The sequence below is a fragment of the Lagopus leucura genome, unplaced genomic scaffold (genome assembly GCF_019238085.1).
Source record: "Lagopus leucura isolate 7727_CA_CO unplaced genomic scaffold, USGS_WTPT01 Super-Scaffold_100001, whole genome shotgun sequence".
NCBI lineage: Eukaryota > Metazoa > Chordata > Aves > Galliformes > Phasianidae > Lagopus > Lagopus leucura.
Genome location: NW_024962262.1, coordinates 815,725 through 828,551, shown reverse-complemented (window position 1 = coordinate 828,551; position 12,827 = coordinate 815,725). Strand labels below are relative to the sequence as shown.

Here is a 12,827-nt window from a genome sequence, read left to right as displayed (position 1 = left end):
ACTACGCAATATTTCTATGTTTTGTGACGCACTCAACAACTTACTCAGCATTTGCAGATCAGATGCATAGAAATACGAGGTCTCATCCATGTGCTGCAGAAGCCGTCCTGGAGTGCAAATGAGCATATTTATGTGGTGGATTCTCTCAGACTCTTCTTTCAGATCCTGAAAATATGTTAAACCAGCTGAGCTCTGGTTGTTTTCATACCAGAAGCCCAGTAGCAGAGATCTCAGCCCAGCTCAACCTACTGACAGTTTACAGAAAGAATCAAGATTTCCCTTTTTTTATACATTCACCACAGTTTATCAGCGCACACACACTAGAGGCTTGTGCAAATGTTCTTCAGAGCAATCTGATTTAATAGGACAGGAAGGGCTGGGAGAAAGTTTGACCCGTCACATAACCTGTAAAGATGGTAAATATGCAAGAGCTTTAAAAGACATAGTGGAGGAAAATTAGACAGGAAAATTAGTGTGTCTCTAATTGCTTCCAATTAACTACTTTCTTCCTTCTACTTTCTTCTGTTTTGCAGAGTTTCCTTCCTAAACTTACTACAGCACTTATCTATGCTCCCTCACAGCAGGCTCCAACAGAGAACACACCTTTCCTCCAATGATAAGGCCAGCTGAGAAGTCGTGATTCTTCCCCACTTTACGCAGCACCTTAAAAGTCTGAAAGGCCAGCTCCCGGGTGGGCGATATGATCAGAACTCCCAGTCCATCTGCTGAAGTCCACTGAAGGCGGTAGAGGAGTTCCAAAGCCTGAACAGAAATGTCTTTCTCATTAGAAAAAACTCAGAAGAAAAATATGTAACAAGAAGAGTCACAGAAAAAGATAAAGCATTCCTAATGCAAATAATGAAGAAACATCTGAATGCATTTCACACGGTTTGGTTATATATGAATTCTGATGGTACTGATACTTGTTGAATAAATGTTCCTTGGTCATAAGGCTCTGTGAAAATCAGAAAGTGCAACTAGAAGGAAGACGATTAGTGTGACCTTAATTTAGGTTTTAGCCATACAGTAATATCATACACGCATGGTGCACACGGAGCATTCCACCTAGTGTTACCACATATCTCAGTCCAGGATTGTTTCCCCTCTTACAAGTTCACAGTCTTAGCTAATCTTAACACAAAGACTTCATAGATAGAAATACCTGAAGTATTTTTGAAATATCAAAGGTTGTTTAGCACCCTCTTACCATTTTTTTCTACTCTGCCTATATACTTTCTTATCCCTAAAACCATTTTAAAATTCGGTCCATAAAATTACTTCTGCTTCTAGATTTCCTAGCTGAAGCCCTGCTGGACCTGGTGCCTACCAATGTGGAAGGAGAGTATTAGGTTAAGACTGGAGGCAGACAGGGATGTAGTGACACGCCCTGGTGGAGTTTGTGAGCTTGAAGAATGCAGGCGGGGCAAAAAGCAGTCGGGACCCCATGCTTAGGAAAGCAAACTTCCAGCTGCTCAAGGAACTGCCGGATGGGATCATGTGAGAAACTGTCCTTAAGGGCATGGGTACAGAACAGAGCTGGTGACCGCTAAGATGATCAAAGGGCCGGAGCACCTCTCCAATGAGGAAAAGTTGAGGGAACTGGGATTGTTTAGCTTGGAGAAGAGAAGACTCCTGGGAGATCACATTGTGGCCTTCCAGTACTTGAAGGGAGCTTATAAACAGGAGGGGGAACGGCTGTTTATGAGGGTGGACAGTGATAGGACTAAACAAAGATGGGGAGGTTTAGGTTGGATATGAGGAGGAAGTTTTTCACACAGAGGGTGGTGACGCACTGGTGCAAGTTGCCCAAGGAGGCTGTGGATGCCCCATCCCTGGAGGCATTCAAGGCCAGGATGGATGTGGCTCTGGGCAGCCTGGTCTGGTGGCTGGCATTAGACCCCCACACATAGCAGGGGGTCGAAAATCGATGATCATTGTAGCCCTTTTCAACCCAGGCCATTCTATAATCTACGATTTCTGCAATCTCACTTCTGTTTCATTTCTCAAACTCACAAGACTATCTTCCAAAGCCAACTACGTTGTTTCCTACTCTTTAGTAATGAAAGTAAACAGTGTAAAGAATAAATCTTCTCAGCTTGAGAGTATTCAGAATGCATACTACTTTACCACAGTCACTGACAGAACAGGCTCCAAAGCAATTTAATGTTGCAAAAATGCCAAATAGTGTTTAAATCAAAAAACCTCCATAATCAAAACCACATTTTGTCTTCCCTTCCTCCAATCACAAGATGATGGGTTTTGCATGCATTTATATGTGCACTTTAAAGAAACACAGAAACTTCTCAATTATATTTTCAATTTGAAGGAATTGAAGGAATTTGCAGCTTGTAACATTTTGAGTAAAAGAGCAAATGCACCACTCCCAGTGGGGGATTTATTGTTTTCCTGGTTGGACCTGGAAGTGATTTCCAAGGAGTCCAAAAACACAGTCAAGAATAGGAAATCTACAGTCTCTGCTGTCTTTCAGTTTATCAGATAAGGGCTAAATCTTGAAATTTTAGTTGTATGAAAACCAAACATCCAAAGAAGCCTAATCCATAGTTGTAATCCATACACGTAGTTTTCAAAAGAATCTGACAACAAGAGTTGCACAAAGAAAATACATTGCTGAAAGAAAAACAAAGGTCTTCCTAGTTCACACAAGGCCCACTGATACAAGGATCAAAATGAGATTTCTAAGCATCCTAGGGACAAAGATATACCTTTCCTAGAACCTCAGGCAGTTTCCTTATATTAGAAAGCCAAGGCAGACTAAGAATGCTTACATCACTTGAGTTACAACCTTTCTCACAAGATCACTAACCGTAAGTATTTAACATCCTCTTATCCCCAGGTAACTTCTTAGGCTTAAGTGCAAATGATGTCAACTACTTACCGGTACAATAAAAGCCAAGGTTTTCCCCGATCCAGTCTTGGCAGCTCCAAGTACATCTTTACCTTGTAAAGCCAAACCTATGGTTTGCCTCTGTATCTCAGTCACCATGCGATACTGAGCTTCCTGCAGTCCTAGTATTTGGGGAATAGGAAGGGAATGGAAGGGAAGAGAAAAAAAAAATCATTTTTGTCTCACCCAGAGCTACGTTTTTCCATTTACAAAACACTGTATATGGCAATCATAGAATCATAGAATCATAGAATCACTAAGGTTGGAAAAGACCTAAAAGATCACCCAGTCCAACCATTCACCTATTCCCAATAGCTCCTACTAAACCATGTCCCTCAACACAACATCCAGTCTTTCCTTGAACACCCCCAGGGTCGGTGATTCCACCACCTCCCTGGGCAGTCCATTCCAGTGCCTGACCACCCTTTCTGAAAAGTAATACTTCCTCATGTCCAGCCTGAATCTCCCCTGCCGTAGCTTGAAGCCATTCCTCCTGGTCCTATCACTAATGACACGAGAGAAGAGGCCGACCCCCAGCTCACTACAACCTCCCTTCAGGAAGTTATAGAGAGCAATAAGGTCTCCCCTGAGCCTCCTCTTCTCCAGGCTGAACATTCCCAGCTCCTTCAGCCTCTCCTCATATGGCCTGTGTTCCAGACCCCTCACCAGCTTTGTTGCCCTCCTTTGAACACGTTCCAGGGCCTCAATATCTTTCTTGCAGTGAGGGGCCCAAAACTGGACACAGTACTCGAGGTGCAGCCTCACCAGAGCTGAATATAGGGGAACAATCACCTCTCTGCTCCTGCTTGCAACACTGTTTCTGATGCAAGCCAGGATGCCATTGGCCTTCTTGGCCACCTGGGCACACTGTTGGCTCATGTTCAGCCGAGCATCAATCAATACCCCCAGGTCCATTTCCTCTACGCAGTCCTCCAGCCACACCGCCCCAAGCAATAATCATCTAAAAGTTTGTTTAAGGCAAAAATTTATTCATATGGAAATAATTCATTCCTAATATAATTACTTTCTAAAGAAAATTTTTACACTGACCTTTCAGGGTTTTCTTTGACAGTGGAAAATCTGAAAATCTCTGTATTTCATTTGCATTTATCTGAAACAAAATAAGTTTGATCAGTGCTAAAATTAATCATAACAGAAATTAAACAGTATTTTAAGTTGCTATTAAACTATGTAATAGTTTAGTTTAGTGCGACCTAATCCAAAATAGCTGGTCACAATCTATACTAGTTTGACCTACAGCAAACTACTCTTCCAACAAACTGTTCAGAAAGGAATAAGACATACTTTAATAATATGGGCAAACAGTGCAATTTAAAGCTCGTAACATCATGAAAACAAAAACAACTGAAGCTGGAAAGGGCCTTGAGGTCTCCGGTGCAGCCTCCTGCTCACAGCAGGCTCAGCTCTGATGTTGGCGCAGACTGCTCAGGGCTACAGTAAGAAGTGTCTCCTTATACCCATGCTGGGCCTCTACTTCCACCTGATTTTCTCAGACAGAGTGGTGAGGCGCTGGCTCAGGCTGCCCAGGGTGGTGGTCACCATCTCTAGACGTGTTCCAGAACCGTGGAGAGGTGGCACTGAGAGACATGGGTTAGTGGGCATGGTGGGGAGGGGTCGATGGTAGGACAAGATGATCTCTGAGGTCTTTTCCAACCTTAACGACTCTGTGATTCTATGTCTGTTTTCTCTTGTCCTTACATGACACAGTATCTCCTTGATGATGTCTCAGGCACTGGGTCCCCCATAACATCCCCCCAACATCATCTCCATTCCAGACTGAACAAGCCCAGCTCTCTCAGCCTCCCCTCACATGGAAAGTGCTCCAGCTCTTGCTACTTTGGTGGCTCTCCAGTATATTGATGCCCTTCCCTGATAAGAATGAAGTCTAATCTCCTCACTGGCTTCTCTATCACTCAGAAAAGGAAGCTACCGCCATCTGGAACACTTATGTCCTGTTGCACTGTCCCTGCTATTAAGATGGGCATCTCTACACTGCTGCTGCATATCTAATGCTCTCAGCAAGGAATCACAAAGGAGACACCATGCTAATCTTCTACACAAAGCAATTGGCCTGGCTGATGCGGGGAGAGCAATGGATACTGTCTACCTGAACATAAGGACGTAGTTTGATGTCCTGACACCTACTAATTTACTTCTCTGTATACATCCACCTGAGTGCACCTGAGAGATGTTAACTCCACACACACCAACACCCAAGGGTATGTTTGATCACACTAGCTGGCTGAATGACTTATAAAGATGTTGAAAAGTCAAGTAAAGTTCTTAAGGCAAAGGTAATGCTTTCCAGCCTGCTCCCGTCAACAGCCGATCAAAAGAAGCAGACAGCTTCTCCTGGCAAAGTTCACAACAATCAACAACAGTAAAAAGCAGAGAACTCAGGGAGAAATAAATAAAGACTCCTGTAGCTATAAAGCCTGAGCAGAGAGGTAGATCACACAGCTCTGAGTGCACGCTGACTAGCAACCACAAACTGAGATTTCCAAACATCAATCCTTGTGCTTACACAACTCGTGCATTTCTAATGGCTATTGTTTCACGGATTGCTGAGCAGAAATCTCCCAGCAAACGAGCCAAGCAAAATGGTCCTCAGATGTCTTTGACAACTTATGATAGCAACTCTTACAGAAAGCCTCAGATGAAGAGTTACTGAGCTGTCAAATCACACTTACATGCACTTGAAGCACCAAGCGCTCTGCCAGCCTTATCTATTAAAAAATTGTGCACTGTACTTCTTATGAGCACCTACACCTGCTTAAAGCATCACAACACTACTCTTTTCAGCCGAATTCCTGCTAGTAACAGTAAGCAATTTAATGCATGAACTTGGCCTTGAGATCAAAGGCAGTAACCCCTGTACTAAAACCCCTTTTTGACACGTTTCAGAACTTCGCTCTTGCAAGACTGACTTCAAACTTCCACTGTGTCCTTGAGGAGCAATCCTACTTTCACCAAATTTTCAAATGAAACTATTTTTCATAATAACTGCTTGTGCTTAGAGCACAGACCTTAAGCTAGTACATCTCTGGGCAGGGGGGAAAACTCCCATATGAAATCACTATCAGAAAGTCTGACCTTCACAAATTGTAATTTTGGACCTATAGTTCCCAAACTCCATTGATAATTTTGAAGATGTTTTATTGTATGCAATACTGCAAGTTGCACCAATTCCCAGTCTTACTACTTTGTATGCTAAAGGATCACAACACATTGATGCGCAGAAGTTCCATTTCATTCCAATCAAGACACTAGGTCAGAAAACAGTGCGTCCACAGGAGGTAAAGCTATTTCACTGACACCAAAGCAATTCATTATGTGCAAATAAAGGAATACATTATTAAAATGTATTAGGCTTTGACACAGAAAACAGACTACTCTAATAGCCCAAAACTGTTTAAATAATTAGAGGCTGCTTGAAGGATTTCAGTGTACAGTTTATTGCTGGGTCACCTAGAGTTAAAAGGAGCTGACATCTTAATCATGGACACAACCATTATTTTGCTTTTCTACACTGAACTCCTCTAAAACTCTTTCAAAGACTTGAAAGAAGGAGTGAGAAAAGTATTAGAAGAGCATGCACAGGAATGGCCATATCACAAAGCTTCCCAGTTTATTTCTTGGCTCTGCTATCTTTCAGGCACACAAAAACTATCTGCTGAAGTTACTTAAAATTCCAAGGAGACGGGTTCCTCATTAAATCAAATCAGAATGGCAGAAATAAGAGGGATGGCTGCTAAAGAGGCAGATCTGCTGATAGACAATCTCTTCCATAACTACATGCACCAGTAGAAGACAATAACAATTTCTGCTTCTCAGTTTGTTTCCCTGTCAAAAGTTATTACCTGCTTTAACACGCTGGAAATGTGCCCATGTGAGCTCTCTGATCTGTTTCAGATGAGAAGAGCCTGCTCATTTCAAACACTTCAGATGGTGGTCTGACCTAACCTAATTTGACAAAGCAGACTAGAAGGAGCTCACACAGTCATTTCCCAGCACATTAACTCGGCTGTGAGCACAACTGAACAGAGAAGATGATGTCCATCAACAGCTTTATCCACTCAGGCAATATATTCACTCGCTCAACAAATAACAGATAATCCAAAAGCACACCACAAACAAGGGTCCCAAGACTTGGGCACACTGAAACTTCTACGATTTTGGCTACCCTGACAGACATTCTCCATACCAACAGTGACAACAATAAATGCATGTTTATGTTATGTGTTTCTAGTATGCTTAGTTTTGTTTAATCCTGTCTTGTATTATTGAAGTGGTTCTCAAGCTGGAAGCTGTAGACAATGCAAGAGAGAGAAGGTGTGTGGCATTGCATCCAGCAGCAGTGCTTCCCCTATTCCATACTGCATCTACGGGCACCTTAAGGTATGTGAAAGACCTAACCCAGCCATAGCTGAAGTGCCAAGGATCTTTGTGAAAAGAGGAGCTTCTCGAAGAGCATTTTGATTCCCCTGCCCCTAAGTAGGGATCCGTCTCCTGCAGAACATGGCCCCTTCCTCAAAACCCCCACCCTGACTGTAACTACATCTAGGGACTTAAGGAAGGAATGCAGATGACCAAGAGAAAAACCTTTTCAGGTAAAAGAAAAGGAGACAAGAACTGAAGACAGGAACCTAAGCAATCATACATGTGTATGTTCACCACAAGTCACTCCTGGAGAAATAAAAGCAAAAAACCCCAATCAGCTGAGGTAGCGAGTCCCCAGAACAATCCTGATACAAACATACATTTACCCAGTCTTCATTCCAATGGATAAATGCCTGACCACTACCAACTCCTTTCTGTCAGCAAGTAGGACTTCCATCTCTACAGTGAGTAAAAGTGTGTTGCTGAAACAAGTTGAGACTCAAACTGCATTAATCATTTTTACTTATCATCACCAAAACATCACAGGGTGGAAGCAATTAGCCCATCTTTTTCCTCAGGAATAATCTGACTCAAAATAGTAACTTGACCATTTTTGAAGCTTACAGATCAGTGAAACACTATCACCTTGCTGAATCTTAACCAAAGGAGCCATCATGACCTCTTCATGGTAGCTGACATGTTTCTCCCATTCCTAGTCTCATTACTTTCTACTCAGTCAAACTATAACCAACAAAACAGTTCTTCATCAGCACTGCTGAGTGCTGCATAACCAAGTACAATGGCCACGGATCCTCCTCAGTAGTGGCTGCAAATTCATAGAATGACTTGGGTTGGAAGGGACCTTGAGGATCATCAAGTTCCAACGCCCCTCGCCACAGGCAGGGCTACCAGGCACTAGATTGAGTACTACATCAGCTTGCTTGAGGTCCCATCCAGCCCAGCCTTAAACACCTTCAGGGATGGGGATCCAACCTCTCTGGGCAAACTGTTCCAACACCACACCCACCAGGAAAAAACTTCTCCCAGACATCTAATCTACATTTTCCTTCCTTCATTTTAAAAACATTCCTCTTTATTCTGTCATTATCTACCCGTGTAAAAAGTTGATTTCCCTCCTGTTTATAAATTCCTTTAAATACTGGAAGGATGCAATAAGAACTCCCTGCATCCTTCTCTTTTCCAGGTTGAACAAATTCATTTCCTTCAGCCTGTCTTCATAGGGGAAGTGCTCCAGCCCTCTGATCATCTTTGTAGCCCTCTTCTGGACCCTCTTCAACAGCTCCACATCTTTCCCATGTTGGGAGCCCCAAACTTGGATGCACTACCCCAGATGGGGTCTCACAAGGGCAGAGTAGAGGGGGGCAATCACCTCCCCCACCCTGCTTGGCCACCTCTCTTCTGATGGAACCCAGGATACCACTGGCCTTCAAGATTGCAAGCGCACACTGCTGGCTCATGCTAAGTTCTTCATCCACCAGAACCCCTAAGTCCTTCTCAGCAGGGCTACTCTCAAGGAATTACTTTCCCAGTTTGCATACATATCTGGGACTACCACTATCCAAGTGCAAGATTTTGCATTTTGCTTTGTTGAACTTCATTATGTTCACAAGAGCCCAGCTTTCAAGTTTATCAAAGTCTCTGTGAATGGCGTTTTCTGCTGTATCAATGTCAGCACTCAGCTTGGTCTCATCAGCAAACCTGCTGAAGGTGCATTTGATCCCAGCATCTCTGTCACTGATAAAGATATTTAAGAGTGCCAGATCTAAGACGAACCCCTAGGGGACACCACTCACTACCAGTCTCCATCTGAACATAGAGCCATTGACCACAATCCTCAGGCTGTGCCCTTCTAGCAAATTCCTTATCCACCAAATTCAGCAAAAGCTGGCAGGATATGTGCTCAGCATGCATGGTTGCCCTAAGTCATTATCCATAATTACAGTTCTGCTCACTGTACGGTATAGCTTAAGAGATGGCTATTTCCCAGAGATGGTTGGCCCCTTAGGCTGCCTGAACATGTTGCTGATTCACATTCTGCTTTCTATGGACCAGGACTTCCAAATCCCTTTTCATAAGGCTGTTCCCAGCCTCCCATCCCCCAGTCTTTCCCCATAGATCCAGGGCTGCCCCCATCCCAGGCGCAGGATCAGGCACTTGCTGTGGTTAAACTCCAAGAGGCTGGTGAATACCTAGACCTCCAGTTTGCTGAGATCTCTCCACAAAGCTATTTTGGACTCACAGGAGTCAACAGCTCATCCCAATTTAATACAATCCTCAAACTCAGTAGATCTTCAAGTTCTTCATCCAGTCACTGATGAAAACGCTAAAGAGAAATGGCCCTGGGGAGTCCTCTAGTAAACGACTGCCTGCTTTATATAATTCCATTTTCTGTAATCTTTACCCATTCCATCAACGGGCTTTCCCTCGGACAGCCAGGTGGGTATCCTTATCGCAAAAGCAGTTTAAGCTCATCGAACAGGCCTTTCTCCTCGTGACCCCCCGCTGGCTGTGATCAATGACATTACGGTGTTCTAGGCGCTTTTCCAGTAACTCCCAGAACGTGCGATGCTTGCCTGCGCGGCACAACCTACGGGGACAGCTGTGCCCCACCTCCAGCACGCGGACACCGCCGCCAGGTCAGCGGGACACGCGGCTCACAGACACCGCCACCCCTCCCGCCTCAGCCCGCTCTTTCCCGTCCCTTCTCGCTACCGCCGTAGCGCCCGCGGGGAGGCGCAGAGCCGCCTCACGTAGGTGAAGCCCTCCGGTCTGCCACCACACACCGACCCGTTACCGCCAGCAGCCACGGAACGCTCCCGCTCCCTGGCGACGGAGGTGCATCTCCCTCCTTCTCTACCACCCCAGGCCCCGCTCCCGGTACCTGCGGGTATCGCTGCACCAGGCGCTCGATGCCGTCGCGCTCCACCTGCCATTCGGGCCGCTCCCGCTCCTTGCGCTGCAGCCGCAGCCGCCTGGTGCGCCGGCTGTACTTCTTCTTCCAGCGCTCGAAGCTGCGCACCGCCTCCAGCGCCGCTGGCTCCCCGCCGCCGACCCCGCCGCCGCCGGCTCGCCCCATGCTCCGCGCAGCTCCGCGTGGGGCGCACACAGCCGCCGGGGCGGGGCCGGTCGCCGGTGTAGTGCGTCACGTCCGCGCCGCTGGGGGAGGGCTCGGCCGGCACGGCTCGGCACGGCCGCTGGGGGCGCTGCGCGGCGGCCCGGGCTTCCCGCTCCGTGCGTGGGAGACTCGCGGGCGCCGCACAGCTGATCGCTGAGTCCGGCCCCAGGCTGCACACGGCACCACCCAAATGACAAAGCCGATGTCTCAGAGCGCAGTCCAAACGCTCCCGGCGCTCTGGCACTCGGGCCGTGCCCGCTGCCCTGGGCAGGCTGTTCCATGCCCACCGCCGTCTGGTGCAGAGCCTTTCCTTCAGCCTGCTCTGCTCTGGGCTGAGCAAACCAGGGGACCTCCAGCGCTCCTCACACCGGTTGCCCTCCAGACCCTTCCTCGTGTTTGTAGCCTTCCTTTGGACACCCTCCTATATATCCTTTTTGTGCTGTGGCCCCAAAAGCTGCACCCAGTGCTGGAAGTGAGGCCACAGCACAAGCCCTTCCCTCACCCAGCCGGCAGTGCCATGCTTGATGCACCCCGGGGCACGGTTGGCCTTTCCTGCTGCCTGGGCATGCTGCTGCCTCGTTCCACTTCCTGCTGACCAAGACCACCGAATCCCTTTCAGCAGGGCTGCTCTCCTGCATTTCATCCCCCAGTGTTTATGCATAGCGAAGGTAGCATGGTGTGTCCCGCTGGATTTAAGCTTCATTTGATGCGTGTTTTAACCCTTCTCAATATAGTTCCAGTTACTATCACTGGTCACAGCTAAAAGCATTAAAATACACAAAGGGATGGCAGAACATCACAATGAATACTACAAAAAAAATGCAAAGGAGCCTTAGGTTGTGCAGTGCAAGCAAAAGTGGTCTCTATAAAGAACCCACACGTGTAAAATTAACTAAATTTAGTCAACCTACAAATTCACATTATGCTATCTTTAGGTGTGCAGATTATTAGCATCTCACTAGAGGGAAGGGCTGCATCATTCTTGGTTGTTCTGCTGTCACAAACCATCTGCTGAGTCAGTTTTAGCACATCAGCACGCAGGACTGAAAACAAAAACAGGCTGCAATCATCAGGCTACATCAGGAAGAAAAAATTACAACATGCTGTCATAAGAAGGAAGTAAACACATCAATTATGGGAATAGTGAAAGACTCCCAAAATAATTACTGTCTCTGATGAGGGTTCGGAATTCCAGAAACCCAAGGGAGCATCTATTAATTTTCTCCACTTTTGCTATGAATGTATTGAGAGTATCAAAGATGTATGAAAAACGTTTTCCCTCCTCCTCCAGATCAGGGGAAACTGTGATTATAGAAATATTTGTTTTCCCTTTAAAACACATTAAGTTTCTAATTTCAGGAAGAGATGAAAAAATCTCCAAAATACCCTGATGGGATTTCTCCTCCCAGATACAGCTCTGAATGCAATGGTTTTCTCTAGAGGTTTGTTTGCTGTTAAGATGCATAAGGAAGGAAAGTGAAGTTTTTATTCCTAAAACAAATATGTTCTTTTTCTAGAAGTGCCTGATGAGAAAATGTTTGGAGGAGGTGCTGTTCTACCCCAGGTATATACTGCTGGGGCCTGGCACATCTTTCCCATGACTACAGGCCATTAGTTTGACCCATAAAACAAGATCCCAGTCTAAAGCATTCAGACTGCTGTAGGACTTAAGTACCGCTCTAAACTTTTCTGACTGCCTGTAATACAAAAACAAGCAAAAGTGCTCCTGTATAGATTTTCATGCACTGAAGTTTAACCTTTTTGTAAGTAAAAGCATGCATAAGCGTTGTGTTTGGACATGCTATCTTTGCTCACCGTGGTCAACATTTTGCCAACCGGCTCATCTAATAGCAGAACAGCAGCAGCAGCTTGTCACTACAGACATAAATCCCCAGTGAAAAAATTTACATGGAAATTTATGTATAGTAGTTGTATAAAGATGGAAAGGGAGAGAGAAAGGAAAAAAATGCCTTCACAAGCTGAGATATAAAGTATTCAAGCACTGATGTTCGCTTGCAATTTGGGAGAGTGATGGAAGGAAGTATGGGTATAGCAATGAACATAACAAGGCTCCCTGTGTCTGGCCTGGGTTATCCGTGGTGACAAGAAAAAGGGGCATCAAGCATCAAGGTCAGAGCCCCGAGGGTACTCATAGGCCTAATGGTTCGGGCCAGCCTCACCTGAGGCCTGCCCACACACCCTGCCCTCAGGCCCAGGAACTCTGGCTTGGCTCCAACCTGGGGCTTCATTCCCAGCCCGAGTTATGTCAGAAGAGTGTCAGTCTGCAGCTCAACCACGTGATTGGCCACGGGGTCATTGGTTGTGTCTGTGAGCTGAAGACTGAGTTACTGGCTTGACCTTGGACCTGCTTTGTCATTGAGTCCA

At 45.7% G+C, this 12,827-nt stretch overlaps 1 protein-coding gene across 1 annotated transcript in view; it reads right to left on the bottom strand.

Annotated features, from left to right (window-relative positions):
• Window positions 1-10,403, bottom strand: part of DDX10 (DEAD-box helicase 10) — a 167,694-nt gene extending 157,291 nt beyond the window's left edge. Inside the window, exons 1-5 of the mRNA XM_042868170.1 lie at window positions 10,209-10,403; window positions 3,956-4,016; window positions 2,897-3,027; window positions 604-762; window positions 45-165 (exon numbers count right to left, since the gene is read on the bottom strand). Coding sequence (XP_042724104.1) covers window positions 45-165; window positions 604-762; window positions 2,897-3,027; window positions 3,956-4,016; window positions 10,209-10,403 — 667 coding nt within the window. The remainder of the gene's footprint in view (window positions 1-44; window positions 166-603; window positions 763-2,896; window positions 3,028-3,955; window positions 4,017-10,208) is intronic.
• Between the last annotated feature and the right edge of the window lie 2,424 nt (window positions 10,404-12,827).